The sequence below is a fragment of the Trichoderma ghanense genome, assembly GCF_004382785.1.
Source record: "Trichoderma ghanense strain CCMA-1212 chromosome Unknown scaffold_6, whole genome shotgun sequence".
NCBI lineage: Eukaryota > Fungi > Ascomycota > Sordariomycetes > Hypocreales > Hypocreaceae > Trichoderma > Trichoderma ghanense.
The window spans coordinates 936,195-958,854 of NW_027395669.1; the positions used below are offsets into that span (position 1 = coordinate 936,195).

Genomic DNA, 22,660 nt, shown 5'->3' on the forward strand with positions numbered 1-22,660 from the left:
TTTCCCTTGCTTCCCTCTCTTTTTGTCTCAATGTCATTGATAATACCGCGTACCGCACACATACATGCTAAGTACCTACTCTTTCGTGATGTTTCTCTTTTGTAATCGTAAGCAGTTCATGCACCATGTAATACAGGTACCTAGGTGTTATACGAAGTACTGTACAAGCATGCGCCCTCTTTAAATAGACCGCAGACCCTGTCCCCAGACTCCAAACGAATGACACTCCGATAAGACAAACGAGCAAAAAAGCCAGTCACAAAGACAAGGAAGGGCTCAAAGTGCCAGCCAGATTCCGCTTCCACTTCCGTGGTCCCGTGGTCCTCTCTTGCTGGGGTCCCTAGACCAGGGAAAAAAGCACCGAGACTCTCGCTCGCCCTTGAAAAACGGCGTCGATGGGTCCGCCAGTTCTTCTCTTCTGCGTCTTGTGTCTCTTCATCTCTCTCTCCCTTGCGCTTCTCTCGTTGGCAAGTCTCACATGAAGTTCATGTATGTACAAAGTACGTAAGATGCCACGCGATCAACCCACGTCTCCCTGCTTAACATGCGCACATCCTCAAACGAATCAAGATGCAGAGAGACCACGAGAGAGAAAAAAAAAACCCCCCAACGCATGCATGACGCATCGATTCGATAGATCCCATATCTTTCTCATCCGCATCGCCATACGTGCAAGCCCACGCATGACCTGAAGTATCTATTTCCGCCGCAAACATGGCAAGATGTGAGCTTTCACATGCAAGAATCACCGCCACAATCGCGCCCAACATCCATCAACTCATTACAAACACATAAGACGTTGCTCAGTACCAAACAAGTACAAGCGCAGCCAAGCCAAGCCACGGCTACCTTACCTTATTCTAAGCACACACACACTCGACATTCTCATCCCGTCCCGGATGTCACGCATCGATTGGCCCTGGGCGTGACACGCCAACCGCACATGCACGACAGCCCGCAGGCCCTGCCTGTCCCCCTCCCCCCCGACCTGACCAAGGCCCAAGGCCCAAGCAGAAAAAAAGAGACGGGAGACACACGGGCAGGAACGGGGGGCACGTGGGTTTTTTCTCGGCGATCGGTTCCGCGCGTGTTCCCGGAATGGCCACGTAGAGACACTTGACACGGTCGCCTCATGTTCGATCATCAAGCACGCCGCCTTGCAAATCACCCGGATACATCGCGATTCCAGGACTCCTCGGTCATTCACACCCTGAACACCATAGAATAAGGTACCTAGTTAATCCGGGCATTGAGAGTTAAGTACCTACCGCGCACGGACAACTTCAAGGTCCAGACTTCATCCAATTGTTTCGTACCGTGTTTCGTACAAGGCACGTGCCCCAGCGCGTCAAATCTGCCGAGGCCCCATGTCGCCAGGCCTGGCCGAGGCCAAATCCCTCCCGTCTCTCTAATACAGAGCAGACACAGTTGGACCTTACCTTCACTCATCAATGTCGTCAGTTATCCAGGTGCAGAGATATCTTAGGTGGAACTTTTGTTCAGGCATTGGACCATCCATCGCCAACTGACATGATTGAATCGCAACGTTCCTGGGAGACACCTATCGATTTGGTTCTGCTTGTGCAGGCCTACTCTACTCCCCAGCAAGCAGCACACCGACATATCATGCATTACGTGACCCGCTGCCGGGTTTTGATCAGACAATCTTGAAACAGCTCCCCTCTTATCATTTTCATTATCATCATGGTAAACGACAACAACAAACAAGGGCCAATAGCCATGCCCTGTGGGGAAATCTTCAGGCCATGACGGAGAAAGCGAAACAAAGCATATGCCGAACCAAGTAAATCCCAACCCATCTCAAACATCAGCCTGCAACTGCCCATAAGTCAAAGTAACGAGGCCTCCCCTTTTTCTTTTTCTTCTTCTTCTTCTTCTTCTTCTTCTTCTTCTTCTTCTTCTTCGTAGCAACAAATCCAAAACGCCCCATCCATTGACGCCTCTCCCTAATCTATAAGTTGTTTCCTTGTTTCCCCGCCCCCTCCTTTGCCCAATGCACAACATCAGGACGAGTAGAAAGCCTTGCAACATCAGCCCCTATGTTTGACGCATTGCAAGCTCAAGTAGAGGTTTCCGGTTGCGCCGGCATAGTACCATCGACGTTTGTGTTGAAGACCCATCCAAACGCATCCGCGGCATCGGGAGCGCCAGCAAAGGCAGTAGCCATCAGCGTCTCGTCGGTGCCGGTAACCCCTTCAGGAGGGAACTGCAGCCATTGATCAACGTCGAAATCCGTACCAGCGACCGCGTTCCAATCGAATTCGTCATGGCCCTGCATGAAATCAACGTCCATGATATTGTCCAGTTCAACATGGGCCTCATCCGACCCGCCGCTCACGCTCGGAGTGAGGTTCGATGCGTCAAAGTCGGTATGCGGCGGCGAATTCACCGCGCCGGATACCTGGGAGGAGGCGTTGATCGTCCCCGGAGGGCCCATCACCTTCTGGGTCTCCTTTGGCTTCTGGTTGAAGAGCGTCTCGGAGGCGGTCATGTAGGGGGCATTTTCGGGCGGCGGCGTCTGAGTACCAAACTCGGGTGGAACCTCCTTCATCATTGCCAACGTTGCGGGTTCAACGGAAGCATTGATGTTAATGGCCGCCTTCCTCAGAGCAGCATCCAAGAAACCGGTGGCATAGTCGGCAGCGGCGTAGATCTCGCGCAGCTTCTCCATGACACGCATGCACTGACGGAAGCCTCTTGTTGCCCGCGCACGAGCATCGGGCAATGGATTCTTCATCTCCAGCAAGTGGATGATCATGGCGGGCAAGATCACCGTCACACCCGTGGTGGGCAAGTACCTCTCCAGGCGGAGGTGGTGCAGTTCCGTAGCCATGTCCGTAATGTGCGTCGCCGCGTCCTTGACCTTGAGGCGTGACATTTCCTGCACTTGGCGAGAGGCAGTCGGTGCCTGCATGGGAGACGACGGTAGGAACTGAGGACGATGCAGGGCGGAGATGGTCGTGTGGTACACCATGTGGAGCAGCATTCGTTGGACAGCAATAGTCGACCTGCCGTTCTTGACGTCTGCGGGAACCAACATGCGGTACTGACAGCATGCAGGGAGCGTTGCCGCCCATTCCTGGAGCTCTGCATCGACAACCTTGATGTTGTCCAGGTTATCCAGCTTCTTGTTGGGGAACAGCATCATGGTGCTGTTCGTCGTGTTCTCGGGCTTCATGTTGTCGCGGATGAGAACTGAATACTGGGCCTTGAGCATGTGGCTAATGCAGATGCAGAGCTTCGCCTTGGCGATGCACATGACGGCAAGCTCCCGCTGCATCTCTACATCGCGCATCAAGGTGCATTCAGGCGGAATGATTGCGATGTGTTCTGGCAGCACCCCCAGCTCAAAGTCGCTCTCCACCAGCATCGGCACGTCGAAATCTTCATCCTTGATTCTCGTCGGCCGCCTCATGCCTAGGGCGATGAGGCGGTCGCGCATGAAACAGGACCACCAGATGCGCTTCCACAGCTTCTGAGTCGGCTGGGCCATGCTCGTCACCTCGGGGTTGCGATGCAGCCCAATGGTGTGAGCCAAAGAGATGGCCACACCCATCCAGTGCCAAGTGTCTTTCTGATCATCGGGCGTTTCGTACCAGTACGTCATCAACAGAAGCCCCTGGACGAGAACCAAGCGGTCTGATTCGTAGTCGAAGTCGTAGAGTAACTGTTTGGCATGTGAATATGGGTCTTATTTCCCGAAAGAACGGGGGGAGGGGTGTGAACATGCAAGCCGGAATGCAACACGTAGCTGACTTACCCTCGTCTTTAGGAAAAAGGCCTTTCTGGCAGCCTTGCGGGTGGCATAGCCGGCTTCCCGCAAATGTCTCATATCGACAAAAGCGGTGGCTGAGAACATGACAGCATGGTAGAGAAATAGGCTGATCTGACCCTCGGCGGCATCGTAACGATTGATGACATTGAGAAAGGGCACAAGGTCCATCAACGGCATGTAGGGATGAACAAACTCGATGTAAGCACGCAGGAGAGCATTCTGCAGCGAGAGGCAAGGGATGCTCAATGCACCCTTTGCGTGCAGATAGCGAACGTCTTCTGCTGGGATCTTATTCGGCAAGGCGCGCACAAACGGAGGCAGCTGGGCAACGGCCTCCGAGCCGTAGGAGGAACCATGGCTCACGGAACCAGCCGTACTCGCCCAGGAAGGCCGATTTGCTTCTGAAAGCTGGGCCTTGCTAAGGAGAACTGGCTCGTTTCGATATGCAGATCGTTGGTCTAATGCACCACAGTGGTCGTGGTCAGCATCCTTATCTTATTGGCAAGAAGTTGAGCTTCAGTTTCAGCCTCATTGCACATGCTTATCCCTCGTTTTTGCATGTGAAAGGGCCTCATTCTGCTTTCGACTGCTCTATGCGGCATGTTGGGGTCCGGTGACGATGTTGGATGGGCGGCACGGAGGCTTTCGCCCAGCCCGGTGGGTCAGGGGAGAAGGGGGTTGATGCGTGCGGAGAAGTTGGAGAGGCTTTCAGTGTCTGAAAAAGAAAAAGGAGGGAAAGGGAAGAGTTCCGTGGTTGTGGAACCCCAAGAAAATGGCCGAGAAAAAAAAATGAAACCTCGAATGGCATCACTTACAGATCATATGAGGGACATGGCCGTCAACGCCAGCATTTGGGAGCAGACCGCTTGAAGGATCGAGGCTGGCGGGCGAAAGAATCGAGGGGCCACCGCTGGTGCGTCGCGGGTCGGCGCTGTTGATGGCGATAGGGTTACTCGGGGGTGCTTTGCTGAGCAGCTGAGCCTCGGTTGATTGGCCTTGCCCCACGATGCTGGGCGTGACAAGATTCTTTCTAGAAAGGATTGTGCGTTAGTGGATTGGCTCATGGGTGTTCGGATGGTCCAGCCCAGTCAGTCATTGGCAGCTCCGTTGCCCTTGTCGGCGCTCCCTCAGATCGGCCTTGCCGCCTTTGGGGGATAACGTGCGGAAGGTCCGTCTCGATCCTGAGACGTCTTCACATGCCGGCGTTACGACAGAAGAAGAATCTTCCGAATGGAGTTGAAGAGATGGATGGGAACGACGGTGTAAAGGCCATACGCCATACACGCGAAGAGGATTGGGAATAACAACCGAGTGGGCAACTCACTTTCTCCGGCGGCTTTCCTGGACAATGCACTGTAAAAATGGAATGCGGTCAGTTCTGCTCCATTGTCGATGAACAAGGCGACGGAGGCTCATTGCGGCGCGTACCTCAACATTGTCCCAGCGGCAATTTCCGCAAGGGGCTCCCTCAACCACATCGCAACGGACTTTTCGTGCGCGACATGACACGCAGGCACGAGCGGCTCGCCTCTTTGTGACCTTATGTGGTTGCTCAGCGCCATCACTGGGAGCTGCTCGCTTCTTAGATTTGTCGTCGGATCGGCCATCGGCAGTGGGCGCATTCTCCGTAGGTTCTGGTGACGCCGAATCTGACGGTGAGGCGGCATTCGCAAGCTCTGCCGCAGCTTCTGAAGACATTGTGCCCGATTGTGTTTGCTGGTTTGACGAGGCTTCAAAATGATGGATGACGTATGACCCAGAGGAAGTAGAAGCGTAAGAACGCTATTGGATAACCTCCAAGCAGCGACTTAAGTCGAGGTGTACTGGCAGGCACGCGTCCGCAGAAAAGCCCCTTTGCAAATCTTGAGAATTCTCAGCAAGTTCAGAGGCTGTCAGGGTGAACGACAAGGCGCATTCGTCCCGAGCGAATCGATGAGAGCCGGTATCCAGAAGACGGCGGTACAGTCACACGCATAAATCCCATGTGCCGGCTTTGATGGTGGCGAGGGTCGTCGAATGAGGTGTTGAGACGGTGATGATGATGCAAACAACAAGCCGAAAATCAGGAAGCTGGTTCTGGCACGGCCACAGCTTCCACTCGTGTATGACTCGGTCAAAGGGGAAAGCCGTGAGGCTAACCAAGACGCACGGCTATGCTGGGTGCAATGCCGTTCGGTCGAGGCCGTGAAGCGAGATCAATCATTGAACAAGCAGAACTCTTCAGCCACCGGCGGACAAAGACACAAACAGCGTGGGGTAGAAAAGGATCATGAAAAAAGAAAGAAGGAAAGGAATCAGTCGAATTGTGAAAAATCCGGGGGTGGATTATCGGAAACGGGGCATGGCAAGGAGGGGCGTGTGGATTCTCACGGTCCGGTCTTCGTCCTCGTTCTGCCCTGCCCTTGTCTTTTGTGTGTGCACGCGCTGGGTCCCGGATGCGTCGAGGTGGTTTCTGAGCCCGTTTTACGGAGTGCAAGTTGTCAAAAACCTAGCTTGCTTCGGCCCCTGCGTGAGATATGAGTATTTTCGACTATTCGTGTCCGTATGAGTGTGCGTGTATGCTCCAGTTCATAGACTTGAATCCCACAATCAACCAACAAAAAGAAGCCCGTCTGAGAATGTCGACAAGCCGTCTTCAGCTCCCGAGGAGAGGGACACAAGAACCAGAATGACTAGGAGACCACAGTGAAGGCCAGTGGTGGAGCACCGGGTGCGAAATAGCCAAGAGTGGAGGATGCTCGAGGCCGGGGCGACGCCACGGGACTCCGGGCGCTGACAAGCTGGGCAAGCTGGGATTGATGGCTAGCAGAGACAATTGTTGGTTGGCTGTGCGCCGGATAGATGGATTTGTGAGCCAGTGCGCCATCCAAGTTGGGACCGTCGAAGCCGTCCATTGGAGGCAAGGAGGATCTTTATGACTGAGCACATGTGACAGCTGATGGGAGTAGAGGCTGGCTTCTGGGGCGAGGGTGGCAATGTCCATGACTTCGACTTTGAGAACCCGTATGGGTGACGGACTCTGTACTTGGACAACACGTAATAGTGTTTCTAGCTGCAAGCGCCAAGTAGGTCGATTAGAGACATCGCTGATGAACTATATTTCAACCCCTCGACTTGGTGCAAAACACTTACACCATGTATGGCACGTCCCCGTACCGGGTGACTCGACTTCCATGGGCAAGCGGACTAGGGCCATCGACGACCTCCAGTCCAGCTTGGGTCCAGCCCTAGCTATTGGATACCACCAGGAGCTGCCAGCAAATCTAGACGCAATCTTCTGCAGTCGAGGAGAATAAGAAAGAGAATAGCTGCAACGGAATCGACCCGCTGACTTTTTGCGTTCGATAATGACGCCGTGCAGCTGCAGCCGCCCTGTTGTGTGCGCCGTTCCATGTCATACCGGGCTGCAGAATCAGACTGCCAAAATTTCTGCTTCGTTCCCCCGAGCGCTTGTCTTACCAGACGGTACCTAGCAGATACCCGAACGCGCTGGTGATGCTTAGGCGCGGCACTGGGCTGTTCTCTGGCCCCTCAAGCCTATGCCAGGACGGAGAACAAACCCTGAATTGTCGATTTCGGTGACTTCCGCTCGTAACGCTTTTTGCAAAGACGTTGACTGGACGATCTTTGGGATGGCGCAAGCAGCAGCCAGACCCATTCGAGTGGAGTAGGAGAAGGGATCACTGGCGATGGCTTCATCTTCCTGCTTATCCGGAGAGCTTTGTATGGATTCCGGGAGCTCAGAGTGGGTTAAAGAACAGAGGAGACTGCCGTTATAGGAGGAGATCAGTAGCTATAGCGGTGAACTAGAAGAGAAAGCCGTTTCACGTGCATAACGTCAGGCTGGCGATGAACAAGGCCATGAAGATCGATATGTTCAGGGGCAGGCATTTGGGCATCGATGTGAAATGAAGTGGCTGATGTCGCGAAATCGGGTTCGGCATTCTGAGAACCTGGAGGGCAGGCGTTCAAAGTCCCTCGGCGGTAACTGCCGTTTACCGCGATACTTTCTGCTACCTGCAGGATGCCCGGGACGCTGAAAGTTCTTTGGTAGCCCTGCGGTATCTCAAAGTCCACCATACGTCAACACCAAAACCAGCAGCTGCGATGCGCTTGACATCCCTTGCTCCTTCCCAGCTAGCTCCCATTAGGTAACTTTCGCGAATTATCTCCTCCCGCTGAAGATATTTTTACAACTCCCGCTCTTCATTATTGCACTCTTGCAATCTCTCGCTACCGCCACCCGAGGTGCGTGAAAACATCAAAGCAATACGGGTCAGTAGCTATTCTTCTAACGTCGAGAGCTTCTTCGAATTATGTGGAGCCGCCATTCTCCCTCCCTTGACCACTGGCACCGCCGGCTCAGGATCGACGATGGCTAGCCTCCTTTTCTCAGTTTCTGCAGCAGGTTCTGCAACGACAAGGTCAACCCTTGACACGATGCTCGCCTGCAAGTGCACTGCGGCTTGCTTGTCACCTGTGCAGATGCCAAGGAGGAGGCTAAGGACGTCTCTGAGTGCTTGCAACGCCATCCAACAGGAATACGATGGCTCACGGTATGTTCCGCCTGCCTGCTTGCGCCGTGGCTTCTAGGTTAATATTACTGCTAGCGACCTTGCGAGTTAGTCCTACAGCCACTTTTGTTCCAGCCTCTCACGAGGAATGCCACGAGGAGCGCCGGACCGCTTTTGAAGGATGCAGCAGGTCAGCCAGATGGACAGAGTTGACGGCTTCACCGCCAAGGCAGCATATCTTTCGCCAAAGACAAACGGTAATGACTCTTGCCTCGAGCAGAAAGTTGGGGCTTCTGCATCTCGTCGACACAAGTGAAGCCCCCGCCTGCCCGAGCTTGATCTATCAACTGCACTTGCAGCCCTGCGTGCTCCTACGGACAACGGGAATAACGAAGGCGCAATATCCACCGGCAGGCACGGTGCCAATCGCATTGATGCTAGCCCGTCACCATCGGCAATTGATTCTTCATCGGGGACGCATGAAAGCCTGGCCCTGTTGCACTGTTCGCGATGCGATACGCTGGTAGGCGCCCCGAAAGCAGCATCTCGTTATGCAGATGCCGTCGATCCCGCTGGACTATTGCAAAGTCGAATGCAGTTGCCGGAGCAATCGCAAAGAATAACCAGCCCATTCACGATTCACCCCTCCGCTGAACCACCGCCTGATAGTTTAAGCAGAGACAAATTGACCAATCCTTCTTTAGGCCTAATTTCTTCATGCCCTCCTGACCGTTCTTTGGCCGCCGCTAAAGCGTCCCTTGTCGCACAAGTTGGACGAGCGCATCGGCGATGTGTGGGCCGTGACGGGATAAATCGTGGAGGGTGGATCCTCCGCTGCTTCGGGCAGCCGTCCGCAACAGTCATCTTTTGCGCAGACGCAAATCGAAGCCTCCCCAGCGCAGATAGGGGCAGTATCAGCTCCTCTATGATACTGGACACTCAGGGGATGATAAAGATAAGGGCCATGAATGCACACGATGGGCACAGTTGGGGTTGCTTTGCCCAACCCGTGGCTTCGCTGTGCCCGTTCGGCACCGTTGGGGCCTCGGGGCCGCGGGCTAACGGACACACATTGGCATACAAACACACTTTCTCGCGGCGCGGAAAAAGAAATATCCAGCGCCCAATGACATGCAAGCTGAAGCATTGAACCAGAGCGCTGAAGATGAAACGAGCTGTTCTCCGTTCGGTCGCCGCGGTCAAGTCTCGGCGTTCCGAGATCCCTCGGTGGCGTTAACCGGCGTTCCGAGCTTTATAACTCACATGTACAGCTCGCCATGCATGTTCGATGCAGCTGTTCGAGCTTCGAGTGCTTTTCCCCCTCCTTCTATACACCAACACAGTTTCATCGCTTGATGTTGACTTGTTTCATGGCATATCGCCTCTCATGCGTCTTTGCTCCCTGCATACAATTACACTGGGTATACGATTGAAGGGAGCTGGTTGTTTAGGAACCCACCAGCTACAGCTAGCTACCTACTCTCAGGGATACTCTGTCATTGGAATACCAGGAATCATGCGCAACGAGTTTCCGGCACAAGTCTGTCTATCGCCAATCAATCTCCGATACCTAGTACCCTTTGCTCAGGGTACCTTGGATGGCCTGTTGTTGCGGCATGCCACCAAGCGAAAAGCATTGCTACAAGCAACGGTCCTTGACTAGACTTGGGTGATATACCTAGCCAAAGCAGTCAAAATCACTCGATAGCTCGATCCGGGAGGGCCGATACGTCTCTTGATGCACAGAAGTTAAGAAAGAAACGATATGGACATCGACTATCTAAGATATATCCAAGAAACAATGGAGATAACCCAAGAGGCCCTCCAACTCAATGCCAAGCGGCAAACCCCCAAGTTTTGAACCTAAAACGCCGTCCTTCTGCATATATACGCAATCTTTTCCCATCGCAATCGTGGCAAGCGTCACTTTCCTGGGTATAACACTAGCCTCGCCGTCCCTGTCAACAGGCTTCTCCCATCCCTTTGTTGAGCTCCTTCACTGCGAGTGCATCTACAGCCGGCCCTTGGCTTCATCGAAGGAAGTGGGATTGTATACACGTCGCTTGATGTAGTTTGTCAGAGCAACGTCACCCCACTCCTCCCACTCAACCCAGAGTGACTCTGGAAGTTCGGATACGCCGTCACGTCGCGCCGCCTTCATGACTTCACGGGCGACCGTGATGCTAGCATCGCGAACCCGGTCGATCTTGGGGTAAATCAAGCCCATGTGGACTTCCTCGGCATTGAGAGAGCCAGCAAGCGCCGCAGCAGACGTATACACCATTTCGTCGGTGATGCGAGTCGCTTTGGCGAGGATGGCACCCAGCCCCAATCCGGGGAAGACATACACGTTGTTGCCCTGGTTGGGATGGTAGGTGATGTCACCCGCCTCGCCGCCAATCTTGAGCGTGAAGGAGGAAAAGGGAGAACCCGACGCAAAGACGACAGATCCGTCGGTCCACTGCACGGCCTGCTCGAAAGTACACTCGGCCTTGGTGAGAGGGTTGCTGAGAGGGAAGAGGATTGGTCGGCGTCCGAGACCACCAGCGTCCACAGAGGCCTTGAGGCCTCGGATGATCGACTCGGTGAAGATGCCGAAGGTGGCAGCGAGGCCGACAAGAGCGCTCGGCTTGACGTACTCAATGACTTCTTCCAGAGTACGGAATTGGTGGCCGGCGTTGTCAGTCCGAGCAAAGTACTTCTTGTGCTCGGCAAGCCTGTCACCGCGATCCATCGTGACCAGACCCTTGGTGTCAACCAGGTAGAACTTGTCACGCGCTTCCTCCTCCGACAAGCCTCTCCGGGTATAATACTCTACGAGCTGCTTGGCGACACCCACGCCGGCCGAGCCAGCGCCCATGAAGACGAGTCGCTGCTCTGCCAAGGGAACACCCGAAAGGTTGACAGCATTGATATAACTACGACGATCGTTAGCGAAACGATGCCACCGAAGACGAAGCGCATTCCGACACGACGCGATCTACTCACCCAGCGAGAACGACGGCACCGGTGCCCTGGATATCGTCGTTGAAGGCCCTATAATCGTGCCTGTATCGGTCCAGATAGTTGAAGGCCTTTTCACTATCAAAGTCCTCAAACTGGACGACCATGTTGGGATATACATCCTTCACGGCAGCCATGAACTCGTCCATGAAGTCCTGCTGGACATCAACGGGGACTCGCTTCTGGCGCAGACCCAAGTAAAAGGGGTCGCGGAGGTTGCTCTCATTGTTGGTGCCCGTATCCAAGACAATGGGCAGGGTCTTGGCGGGGTGGATGCCGGCGGCCGCTGTATACAGGGCCAGCTTTCCGATCTGCGGCAGCATCAGTCGACAGACTCACGATGGGTTATACGGACCGAGCAAGTGTCAAACTTACCGAAATGCCAACACCATTGACGCCAAGATCGCCCAGACCAAGGATTCGAGAACCATCGGTGACGACACAGATCTCGGGCTCAGGGCCGGGCCAGTTGCGAAGCATGGTCCGGATGGACTTTCGCTGCTTGATGGAGATGTACAGGGCTTCGGGTCGGGTGTAGAGGGTAGAGTATTGCAGGCAGACGTCACCAATGGTGGGGGTGTAGACGAGTGGCATCAACTCGCGGATATTGTCCATGAGCAGGCGGTAGAAGAGGTCCACGTTCTGCCCCTTGACGGTGGACAGATACAGGTATTTGTCTACGTTTGTCTGGCGGCTCTGGATCATCTTCATGGCCCTGGCACACTGGGTCTCGAGGCTCTCCATGGCGTGGGGCAGGAGCCCGGTGAGGTTCTTTGCAACACGCTGCTCGGGAGTAAATGAGAGGCCTTTCATGATGGGAAGGGTAAGTTAGTGACTGCTTTGCGACAGGGTAGAAAGGGGTGAATGAGGAGGAGCCAGAGTACAAGGCAAGGGGTAAAATATGAGTAAGTGTAAGGGAAGGTAAGAGTAACCAAATGTAGTACAGAGCGTAGTGCGAGTCAACCTACCTTTATTCCACAATGGCTCTCGAATAACTTGATAGCCGGAAGCCTCGGATTCTTCCATTGGCTCGGTCTCGTGGTCTTGCTTAACCTCGGAATAGTGGTCTTGGGCGTAGCCTCGGTGCTGGTCAAGGGACGCCAACTTCATGGCCTCCTCAATGGCCGATACGTCGACTGAAGACATTGGGTTAAAATCGGTCAGCCTGCGACTGGAAATGGAAACGCGGTGAGACGCGGAGGTGCGCGAGGACCGGTGGGAAGACCGGGCCGAAGCTAGGGACGGCGAAGGTGAAGTTGATCGTGGGGTAGAGATATCTGAGCTGTCGGCACTGCGGGCACTCGACGCCATTGGTGGGGAACGCAGAGCTGGGAGGTTGTTCAGCGAGGAAGCTGAGGAAGGGCAAGAAGAGGATGGTGCAGGATGACTACCCGAGTCGCTGCTTGGATGCGGTGTAAGAGAAGAAGACACTGGTTTCAAAGCAGAGGCAGAGGCAGATGTAGGCGCGGATGACAGTGGTTTAATAGCAGCGGCAGCTATGGACGTCAGGCCCCTGCGGAGCATGGGGTCGCGGTGTCTCAATAAAAGCCCCAGCCCTCCACGAGACTCGCGCGCAAGACGTGATGCCAAAACGAACGACTGGTGACCCATGACAGGACAACGTGGAGCTAGGGGGGGTTGAAGGGGACGTGAAGCTGAAGTGCTTTGGGGTCTGGACAGACTCGGGTTCGTTTCAGAGGGCAGTGGAGGCCAATCTCTGCATGGGCATCACGAGACGACAAAACGGCCGTGGAAGGGAAAAACAAGTGTGAAGCAGAGGCAAAAGGGGGAAGGGGGCTGCAGCCAGGGGGCAAAGGAAAAGATGCAAAGAAAGAGAGCCCAAAGATTGGCAGACAGAGCAAAAGGTGAAACGTGCAGACAATGGTGCAGTAATACCTGGTAAGAAAGGATCTTGATGAGGTACCGGTACATTTGCGCACAGCGGGCCGGGCACGGACGGCGCTCGAGCTGCACGAGGTGCGGGACAAGAAGAGCACCGACAAGACGAAATCAAAGGGGCGGCAAACCAAGTGCAAGAGGAACGAGAACAGAAAATTGACCCAAAGAAAAAGGGTGCTGAGCGCGCTCCGTACTTACCGGTGAGGCTTGTTCGCGAGGGGGAGACTAACAACGAGGGCGTCTTGTGCTAGTCCTTCCGCGCAGGTACTAGTAATACACGGAGTCGATATGACGGAGAGCCGCAACCGGTAGCGGCGAAGCGGGCGAGGGAGATGAAGGATCGAAGCCAAAGGAGGCTGGCTGTATAGGCGAATGGGCGGATGGCTGGATAGATTGGTTGATTCGGTCGAGGACGCAAGTCCTCAGAGGGGTTGGGCGAGTATTTGTATTATATTTCCAAACGACTAGAGTCCGATGGCGTTGTCGTTGGGGAGAGATACCGGCGTCTACCCCGTGGCCGGGTCGGGATTGTGTTATTCGAAGCTTGCGCAAAGCCCCAAGGTACCTAGGTAGGTCCTCCGCGTAGTATCTGCTAGCATCTCCAAACGTGTGTGTGCGATGCGCGTTGCGAATAAGCTGGACGGTCTCTGCCTAGCCAATCCGTTCGCCGGATGGACTCTGCGCGCATGAGTCCGTCCAACCTTGCCAATCTTGAATCCATTCGTCAGGCTCCGTGTCGCTCCGGTCTGTGGCAGGGGATGCGCCAGCTAGAGCGTTTCCTTCCCCAAGCTGCATTAGCTGGCACCAGGCCTCCGGGATCCGCAGGAGTGGAGAGACGCGATCGCTAGCCTGCTTCCCTGGACTGTCCTGCTCTTTTCTGTGTTGTCTGCTGGGTTGCTCAAATGCTTTGCGCCGGAATAGGGCATGATGGAATGATGCGAATGCTTTGGAATGGGTTGAAATCAAGGCTGAATTGGCAAGGTACAGAAGCATGAGCAGACCACCAGCGTGATAACAGAGATAAGGCATTGGGCAGGAGCTGCTGCCGTTTTCATCGCACAACTTACAAAGTTGAGTGCAGGTCACGGACGGCACTTGTTCCTTCCTGCACAAAAGAACGGGTGCCTCGTGGCGGCACCTTCCACACGAACTAGGCCAGGGCTGGCCAATCAGCAGCGCTGCCGCAGGTGCCCCACCATCCTCTTCTAGCATTCTTTTCGCTCCATCACATTTCACGAGTACAGCAGCCGTGCCTGTACCTCCTACCCTACCTACTTTCTGCATCTCCACCACCTTCAATCTTGTTGATAAACCTTCCGGTCAGCAGGCAAAGGGCAAAGGCAAAAGCACAGAAGCAGAACCTATGAGTACTAACAGGGGGCGGTTAAAAGGAGCAGCGAGGGCTCATTTCCCGGTCCCGTCTTTGTGCCCAACTTGCCTTGCATCCATCGCTTCTTGTTGGGCTCGGAAATCGCAAATCGAGAGGGCTTGACCGGGCTGGATCCGGACCCGGGCCGGTCGGTTTGAAGGACAGAGGGCTCGAGGCCAGCTGAGGCCATCATGAGCGCCGTGTGCTGACGAACCATTCTATACGTGTTGTTTCGTCTTACAGAACCGGTTGTACTCGATCCAGCTCCCCTTTCTGCGTCCAGGCGGCCGCTCGAGCTGCCGCAAATGGCAGACTCTCACACACGATACTCAGCTCTGCGCTTTTGTTGGGCTGATGATTCCAGGGATGACGAACTTTCAGATTATCTACCATCCACCAGTAGCACGCATCCTAGCAGTACTACCTCACCTATGATCAGTGGGACCGACTGCTCTGCGCGTCTGTACTGTATCGGCTACTCTTCCTGTGACTTCAGCTGATACTCCTGACCTCTGCAGTTGAGACACATGCAGCATCACCTTTGCTGCAGGCGCTTCGACGCCCCGACCTCTTCCGAATTCCTCCGCCCACCAGACCAGGGGTCCCTGCATGCCACTGATGGGTCTTGCCGAAGCCATTGATGGGGCCTGCAATCGGGGCCGGTGGTTTGCTTGCGACTACATGCTACCGTCAACACGCGGCAGCTGTTTAGTGTGCCGTGTGAAGCGACTTTCTGGCTTTTTTTTTTTTTTTTTTCCAACGAAAGACGTTGTGTAGTTGCTGTACGAACTCGGCTTTACAGCCGTTGCCCAAGGAGATTTGCATTTGCCAGAAGCAAATCCCGCCTACTATTCGTGACCTTACAAACTACTAGCATCCTTATGCTCCTCCTCTCGATGTGCAACACAACGCGAGCTCGTTGGTGTTACTTTTCTTCACCACCAGAACTCCAGTCTCACCTTCTGGGGTTATACATACCAAAGGCCCGGTAGGACGGGGCCGCCGATATGAAAAATGGCACCGCCGATGGAGTCTTAGGTAATTCCAACCCTCCAACTCCATACAGGCACCCGTGTGTTGAAACTTGTTTATTGAGCTTGCTTCGTTTCTTCCTGACAGACTCGCACGGCCCCGCTATGGCCTCCGTTTCTTTTTCTTGCCTCTCTTCTTCGACCCTCACAGACGTGATATTGACTCCGTGGCAGTGCGTTCTTGGGCTACTGTACAACAACCCTTTTTTCCATCATGTACCTGTACTTTGCACCTCTGGCACATGCCTCTCCTGAGGCATCTTGGCCATGTGAGTGTAAGTGGAAAGGCTATTGTGGACCGAAAGGCGGCCGTTGGGTTCCTGTGTCTGCTGCCGCAATCATCTTGTGCACCTCGTCATATTTCGCAAGAGGCTGTGCGTCGCCTCCTTTACGATTGCCCTGCAGCACATTGGACGACCCCGTCGACGAAATACGAAGCTCAACTGCTGAAGCTGCGTCCAAGGGCTCAATTGACTTTTTCTTGTTTGCGCCAGACTCGATCTACCGGCCGCAAGCCTCCAGCCATAGCCAACAGCCTCGTCCACATTAGCCTCGACTAGCAAACCAACTACCGGGAGTCTTCGGCTGGCCACGATTTCGTCCCCCACAATCGACTAACAGTAGTGTCAAGCCCAACAAATTAGGACAGTCAGCACTTCTCCCGTCTTACGTTTTCTGGACGACATTCTGTTGCGAAGCCATTCGTCACTGCCTGCTGCTCCGCTTGCAGTGACTATATTCGACCTTGCTCGTCAATGGCTTCAAGCCATGCCGGTATCGGCCCATGCTTCCCTTCCTCCTAAGGCATGCTATATGTGGTAGTATATCCCTTATTCTTGTCCATTTGATACGTGATCTCGAGGTTCCGGTTGGGATGGACCATCTTGGCAAGGTGCTTCCCCTCAAAATCACAAGCGATATCATACCTGCCTAGGCAAAATCACAAGCCAAACCTTGAAATCACAAGCAAAATCTCGGGTCAAATGGCTAGCTTATACGGCAACACACCATCTTTCGTGCTGGTAACGCAGATAATGATCTCTGACTGACATACCATTCCATCCCATCTCTCGCCTCGGCAAGCCAAGTTTCGTTCAGGCTTCTTGGCTTCTTCCCCTCCCCCGGCCCGCAGCAAGCCCATTTCTCCCGTCTTCGGGGTCCCTTTGAGCTTTCAACAAGAACCTCCCCCCCGCAAAACCCCGTGCCCATCGAATCTTTAAATCTGTTTAGCCCACTTTGTCCTGGGTTGATTCAGATCAGATCATGGCTGCTGGTGAGCTATTCCTCGCTGGGACGTGATACGCTCCAGTGGTACGTGGAGCTTCTGGGATCAGTGGTACGTAGAGCTTCTGGGATCTTGTGGTGAGAAAGGCCTTTTTGCCAGTTTGTAGTCATTGCCATTGCAAATCATCCCAGTATCCGTCATCTCTCTTTCTGAGCGTACATGCTATGTATAATCCTCTTTACAGCCATCGGGGATTCACTCTCTATACGAGACGGCCAATCACGGAATGTAAACAGCATGGAGACAACAAAGGAACAATGTTTCGCTTTGGTACCGTAGAGCTCTAAATCCTTATGCTGCAGTACTAAACTAGCTTGCTCTCCGCGTTTCCCCCGCCATATCCCAAGGGCCGGTAGTAGGTTGTAGTAAACCTCTTCCCATCCTGTATAGTAGATGGTATCAAGTAGTAGTAGTCTTACATGTGGTATAGTTCGTCAAGTCGTAACCCGCGCCCCCCCCTTGTCCATATCTGACTAGAACACTCACTCTTCAAAAGAGACTTCGTCCAGAAAGAAAAAGAAAAAAATGGAGACGAAGACACTGTGGCCTTCCCCCCTCATCTTTCTTCATCGATCCCCTTGCCGTGGTGGTTCGATATCATCGACCCTTTCACTTCGTGTCATCTTTGACGGCCTGCAGCATCTTCTGATTGGCCTTATCAATCTTCGCCAGCGCCTTCTCATCCTGAAGACCCCACCACTTCCTCAGCCCCAGCACGTACTCAATCTCTTCCTCCGACACCTCGACCGGCGGGCCCTTGATCTGCGGGAGCATCTCCTCGTCGTCCTTCTCAAAGACGGCCCACGCCGAGGCTTCTCCGGCCCTGACCCCGAACCCCCTGCCCTGCATCGACACCACCTGGACGCGACGCAGCAGCACGACGTCGCCCGCCTGGACCGTCGGCAAGGATGCCTGGTGCGGCCGGAAAATGTGCGCGACGCTGACGCTCGTGGGCGCCACAGAGGGGTCCGTCAGATGCAGCTCCAGCATGTAGTCTCGGGGCCCGTGTTTCGGCCGGTGAGGTTGCCGCGGAGTGAGCGTCGCGACGGCTAATATATCGGCCGTCTTGGTCAACGAAGTGCGCAGGGATTTGAGCGGCAGGCAGTCGGGAAGTTTCGTTCTAAGAGCCTTGAGCAGCTGCAGCTTGAGGGTCGCCACGTTGCCGTCGTCTGCAACGGAGCTGGCGGCCGAAGGCGCCTTGAAGGAGGATGAGGCGACGGGTTTTCGAGGTGACCTCAGGTTGTGTCCCGCTACTGTTTGCTCTGGCGTAGCGTCACGACGAGGATTTTCTGAGTCGTCGTGAGCTCCATCCAGGGCATTGTCGTTCACCACCTGGTCTCCTCGATGGTGGGGTGCTTGTTGAGCGCCCTTGCTGAAGCTGGCTGTCGCGAGTTGCACACTCAAATCCGGCTTCTCAGACTTGCGTTGACCAGCTCTAAACGACCTGGTTGGGCTGGCAGGGCTGAGTTCCGAGGGAGTCGAAAAGGATTGTGCCAGTATAATGCTGGCGTCGGAGCCCCTGGCACCGCGTCTTGCGCGCAGCGAGGGCGTCGTCTCAGCGTCCTTTGGCGATACAGACTCACGAGGCGAGGATCTAGCAAGCGCAACGCTGGGATCTGAGTGTTCAGCCCTGTTCCGAGGTGACCGTGGTGATCGCTGGGGGAGCGAGTCGCCCTCTCCTAGAAGACACTGACGATGCGCCATGGTAGGGGAGCCCCTCGCGAGCAAGACGCTGGGGTCGGTTGACAGACTATCGGCGCTACCACTTGACATTCTCTTAGCACGACAATGGCTCCGAAGAGATTGCAACGTTATCGACATCTCTGTTGTTCCTGCCCTCCGAGGGCTCCGTTCGTGTGAGCAGTGCTCCGTATGGTGATGACCGTGATGACCGTGATGGCTGTGTTGGCTCTGTGGGCTATCTTGTAGAATGTCCTGCTGTTGGCTTTCTGGACTCTGTTGGCTCTCGTCGATTTCCGCGATCGTTTCGGGTAGTTGCAACGAGGCCTTGCCAGCGCGATCTGCATCACGCGCTCTCAGGGGGCTGGCATAATGCTGGGTTTCGGAAATGAGCTGCTGCTGAATGGCAAGATCGTCATCGTCATCGTCGCCTTCCGCTTCCCTCGCATCCTCAAACTCTTCGTCCGCTCCTTCATTGACGCCATCGTCCGCATCTTCGTACGCGTCGTCGACATCCTCGTCGACATTCTGGTCGGACTCCTTCTCATTCGGCGGTACCTCCGGCTGGACCATGTCAACCGCACCGTTATCCTCCTCGTAGTCTTCTTGCTGAGTTTCCAGGGGTGTAGGTAGCTGCGCTGAGGTTTCCAATTGCTCTGCAGTTTCCAGTTGCTCTGTGGTTTCTTGCTCCTCTGGTGTCGAAACGGCCACAGGCACCACGTCAGACGGCTCTCTCTGTGTGTCCGGAGGTGATGATGGTGCAGCTACTTCAGGCTCTTCGGTATCTTTCGAGGCAATGTCTGTAGCTGTTTGATTATTCTCCTCATTCCGAAGAGCCTCAGCCTCCTCTATAAGTTGGCTTTGCACATCATCCTCCATCTCGACATCTTGTTCGATCGCAATAACCTCTATCTCCACCTCCGCCTCCACGGCAGACGGTTGGATCTCTAGAGGATTCGAGTGGGCATCCTCCATAACCAAGTCGTCGTTGCCAGTGAGCTGTTTTGCTAGGGACTCAACAGCATCCGCCACCTCCGTAGGCTGATCCGGTGCGCGAATAGAGTGCTCCTCAGCAACGGTAGCATCCTCAGCCTCGAGTGACTCCGTAGGCTGCTCTTGTTCCTGCGCTGGTTCTCGCCCAGAAGCCGACAGTTCCTCCCTCTCCTCTATCATAATAGATGTTGTTTTGATGGAGAGGGGCTCTGGCGATCGATGTATCGAGGTGTCGCGCATCACAGCGTTGGAAACCTCTTCACTGTTGATCGCATTGACGCCCATCGATTCGCCCTGTCTTTGATCCCTGCTTCTTGAGGGAGAACTGGCCCTTGGGAGTTCATCCTGGTCCCGGACCTTCTCCACATCTTCAGCTACATCAGCAACTTGCTGATGCATTCTGTCAGCCTTGGGAGACAGAATCAGGTTCCGATGGTCCATTTCGGGCTGGGGGATTTCGATCGTAGCAGGTTCTCCGTGTTGGTGTTCAATGGACTCGTCGACACCATCCAGCTGACTTATTCGGCTGGACCTCCGGGAGGATGTGTCGGGTGCCTCCATCCTGGTCTCAGTTACTTCCTCCGCATCGGACTCATCCCTGGCGTCTTCCAGGTTGTCGTCCATCTTTTCGTCTCTACTTCCGTCCATCGTTTCGTCTCTACCGTCGTCCATATTGTCGTCGACGTAATCCTCGGCGTCTTCATCAATGTATTTATCGACGTCCTCTCCAACAGGCTCGTCAACGACTTCATCTTCGTCTCCACTTGGCTGGTCACGAATGTCGTCGTGGTCATAAAGCACACGCTCCTCGCTAGGCTCCTTCTTGGGCTGTGCAGGCTGCGTAGGCTGCGTGGTGGCGGGCGCATTGTCAGCATCGTCTTCGTCGTCCGACAAGAGGCTGATAAAGACGGGCTCCTTTGGAGCGGCGGGAGCCGGCTTCGGGGGTTGAAGATATGGTCTGTGAGTTGGTGGCATCGGTTGCATGGCCTGGTGATAGCCTTGGGGCTCGGACTCGTCCTCCTCCGACTCCCCTTCAAATTCTGACTCGGCGTCAGATCCTATCGATTGACTGTCGACCTCGTCATCTTCCTCGTTTTCCCCTTCTTCGTCGTCTTCTTCCTCTATTTCGTCGTCGTCTTCGTCGTCATATCCAGCATAGCGTTGATCGTCATCCTCTTCATCGGGGGATCCTTCTCTCCATCGACCAGTGTTCCAGTCATAGTAACGATGAGGAGCGGCTTCGTCTTCATCCTCCGCAGATTCGTCCGTGCCGGATTCTTCTTGGGGAGGGCTCGACCGGCTTTCTCTGCCAAGGGTGGCAGTCACAGTGGCGGTCTCTGCGTCGTCTTCGTAACGTTCGGGGTGGCTGTTGCTAGGCTTCGCACCGTTCTCTTGCTCGAATGAGGAAGATGACACTCTTTGCGCTTCATCCGCCCGGACATAGCCGTGCATTTCCACGCCGTGATGTCCGGAAGACACCAGCGTGTGTGTTTCATCGGAAGGGCTGGCTCGCAGTGTATAAGATGATCGATCAAAGCTTCCCTGCGGGAAGTCATGTGCGCTGTGGCGTGGCACCGCAGAATAACTTGGCGCCAACGCCTCGGCAGCCCAGGCCAAGCCGTTCAACTGGGCGTTGTGAGCCACAGGCTCTTGTGGTCGAGGCAGAGGGGCTTCAGTCGCCGCGAGATCGTATGTGGGCTGATGATGGGGATGCTGACCATCTGCATCGTGTGGGTGTAGGCTCGGGTCCAGTTCCATGGGCATATCAAAGCCGGTGTGTGGCACACGTGCCCCGGATTGATCGAGGGAGTCCGGGTCGTGCATCAGAGGGTGTACATCGTGAGCAGCTCCGAAGTCGAAGGAGATAGGCGACGGCTCTTGCAGCACGTCGTCCATGTCTATATGCTTCCAAGGGTGAGTCGGCGTGGGCTGCAGTAGCACTCCGGTTGACCTGGATTCGGCAATGATCTGAACACCTCTGGTGGGACTGGAGCTCAACTCTCTAGTCTGGCATGCCTGGTCCACCATCACTGGCTGCGGCTGGGAAGCTGGTGGTTCTTGAGTCGTCTCAGCTTGCTTGGCCGTTTGCTCTTCCGCCACAGGCGCCTTGACATCATCAGCCTTGGGCTCAGCTTCGTCTTCTTCTTCGGCCGGTTCTTCTTGCTCCGCCTCGGGTGTAGGTGATCGACTGGTGTATCTCCAGGCTGTCGGGCCCATACTAAAACGAGGCTTCCGTTTCTTCTTGGTACTCTTGGCTGGCTCCTCTTCGTCAAAGATGTCAAAGCCACCTTCAAAAAGCGAGCCATATGAGACTCTTGCCCGCTTGATAAACGCCGGAGAGGCATACTCCCCCACTCCCAGCGTGTCGTATGCGAATCGCTTCTGTGGAATCGTTGAGACCGGCGTCCGCGGCAGGGGAGTCGCAAAAAGATCGTGCTCCAGCTCAATGGACGGCGTCGGACTCGGTTCGCGGAGCTGCTCTGGCGATTCTTGGGGTCCCTCGTCGTCCGCCGCATCCACCGCAATCGTGTCGACCTCGTGAGTGTCCGCCCGCCGCACCTTAAGCAGCAGGCGGTTAGAGAACCTCAGCTGCCACTCCAGGATGCCCGGCCGCATCATCGATGCCTGGGTCTCCTCCCAGCGGACGCCGTCCAAGCTCAGGCGCACCTCGTCGCCACCTCCCAGGCCCGAGCCCGCAAGCGCCTTGCCGGCAGCGCCATCGAACTCGACTCGCAGCTGGCCCTTGTCGCGTCGGTGCAGGGGATCGCGCTCGGCGAGGATGAAGGCGACGGACTTGCGGACGATGCTGTACGGCCAAGTCACGGTGACGACGCCCTCGACCACGACCGCGGCCGCGTCCGCTATGGCCGGGCTGAGCTTGGCGATAGGCGTCGCCTCGGCGGTGCGCAGCAGGTCGGGAGGCATCTCGTCCGGGGCCATTGCTGATGGCGTTCAAGGTCGTGCTTTTCACGCGGTCATCAACCTAAAGGTGGTGCACAGCGGGAGTGGAGGGGCTCTGCCGCGAGTAAGAGGCAGTCATGTTCAGTAGATGAGGAAGAAAAGAAGTAAAACAAAGAAGATGCAGATGCG

The 22,660-nt window shown here is 55.0% G+C and overlaps 7 protein-coding genes across 7 annotated transcripts; 2 read left to right on the forward strand and 5 right to left on the reverse strand.

Annotated features, from left to right (window-relative positions):
- Window positions 1-2,080: 2,080 nt before the first annotated feature.
- CCMA1212_005919 (uncharacterized protein) lies at window positions 2,081-5,494 on the reverse strand (the record flags this gene model as incomplete). Its single annotated transcript, XM_073703163.1, has 5 exons — window positions 2,081-3,688; window positions 3,782-4,254; window positions 4,612-4,826; window positions 5,121-5,149; window positions 5,225-5,494. The coding sequence occupies 5 exons, from the start codon at window positions 5,492-5,494 to the stop codon at window positions 2,081-2,083; spliced, it is 2,595 nt and encodes an 864-aa protein (XP_073558344.1).
- A 342-nt stretch (window positions 5,495-5,836) lies between these two features.
- Window positions 5,837-6,316, forward strand: CCMA1212_005920 (uncharacterized protein; the record flags this gene model as incomplete). Its single annotated transcript, XM_073703164.1, has 1 exon — window positions 5,837-6,316. A coding segment is annotated over one exon (480 nt), but the record flags the coding sequence as incomplete, so codon positions are not given.
- A 4,005-nt stretch (window positions 6,317-10,321) lies between these two features.
- On the reverse strand, window positions 10,322-12,624 carry CCMA1212_005921 (NADP-dependent malic enzyme; the record flags this gene model as incomplete). Its single annotated transcript, XM_073703165.1, has 4 exons — window positions 10,322-11,228; window positions 11,299-11,624; window positions 11,689-12,119; window positions 12,282-12,624. 4 exons carry the CDS (start codon window positions 12,622-12,624, stop codon window positions 10,322-10,324), a joined length of 2,007 nt encoding a protein of 668 aa, XP_073558335.1.
- A 1,239-nt stretch (window positions 12,625-13,863) lies between these two features.
- CCMA1212_005922 (uncharacterized protein) lies at window positions 13,864-14,424 on the reverse strand (the record flags this gene model as incomplete). Its single annotated transcript, XM_073703166.1, has 1 exon — window positions 13,864-14,424. One exon carries the CDS (start codon window positions 14,422-14,424, stop codon window positions 13,864-13,866), a length of 561 nt encoding a protein of 186 aa, XP_073558336.1.
- Window positions 14,425-14,582: 158 nt separating this feature from the next.
- CCMA1212_005923 (uncharacterized protein) lies at window positions 14,583-14,771 on the reverse strand (the record flags this gene model as incomplete). The annotated part of the gene is made up of 1 exon (XM_073703167.1): window positions 14,583-14,771. The coding sequence occupies one exon, from the start codon at window positions 14,769-14,771 to the stop codon at window positions 14,583-14,585; it is 189 nt and encodes a 62-aa protein (XP_073558337.1).
- A 360-nt stretch (window positions 14,772-15,131) lies between these two features.
- Window positions 15,132-15,623, forward strand: CCMA1212_005924 (uncharacterized protein; the record flags this gene model as incomplete). The annotated part of the gene is made up of 2 exons (XM_073703168.1): window positions 15,132-15,292; window positions 15,456-15,623. Exons 1-2 carry the CDS (start codon window positions 15,191-15,193, stop codon window positions 15,621-15,623), a joined length of 270 nt encoding a protein of 89 aa, XP_073558338.1. The 5' UTR covers window positions 15,132-15,190.
- A 1,883-nt stretch (window positions 15,624-17,506) lies between these two features.
- CCMA1212_005925 (uncharacterized protein) lies at window positions 17,507-22,510 on the reverse strand (the record flags this gene model as incomplete). Its single annotated transcript, XM_073703169.1, has 1 exon — window positions 17,507-22,510. One exon carries the CDS (start codon window positions 22,508-22,510, stop codon window positions 17,507-17,509), a length of 5,004 nt encoding a protein of 1,667 aa, XP_073558339.1.
- Between the last annotated feature and the right edge of the window lie 150 nt (window positions 22,511-22,660).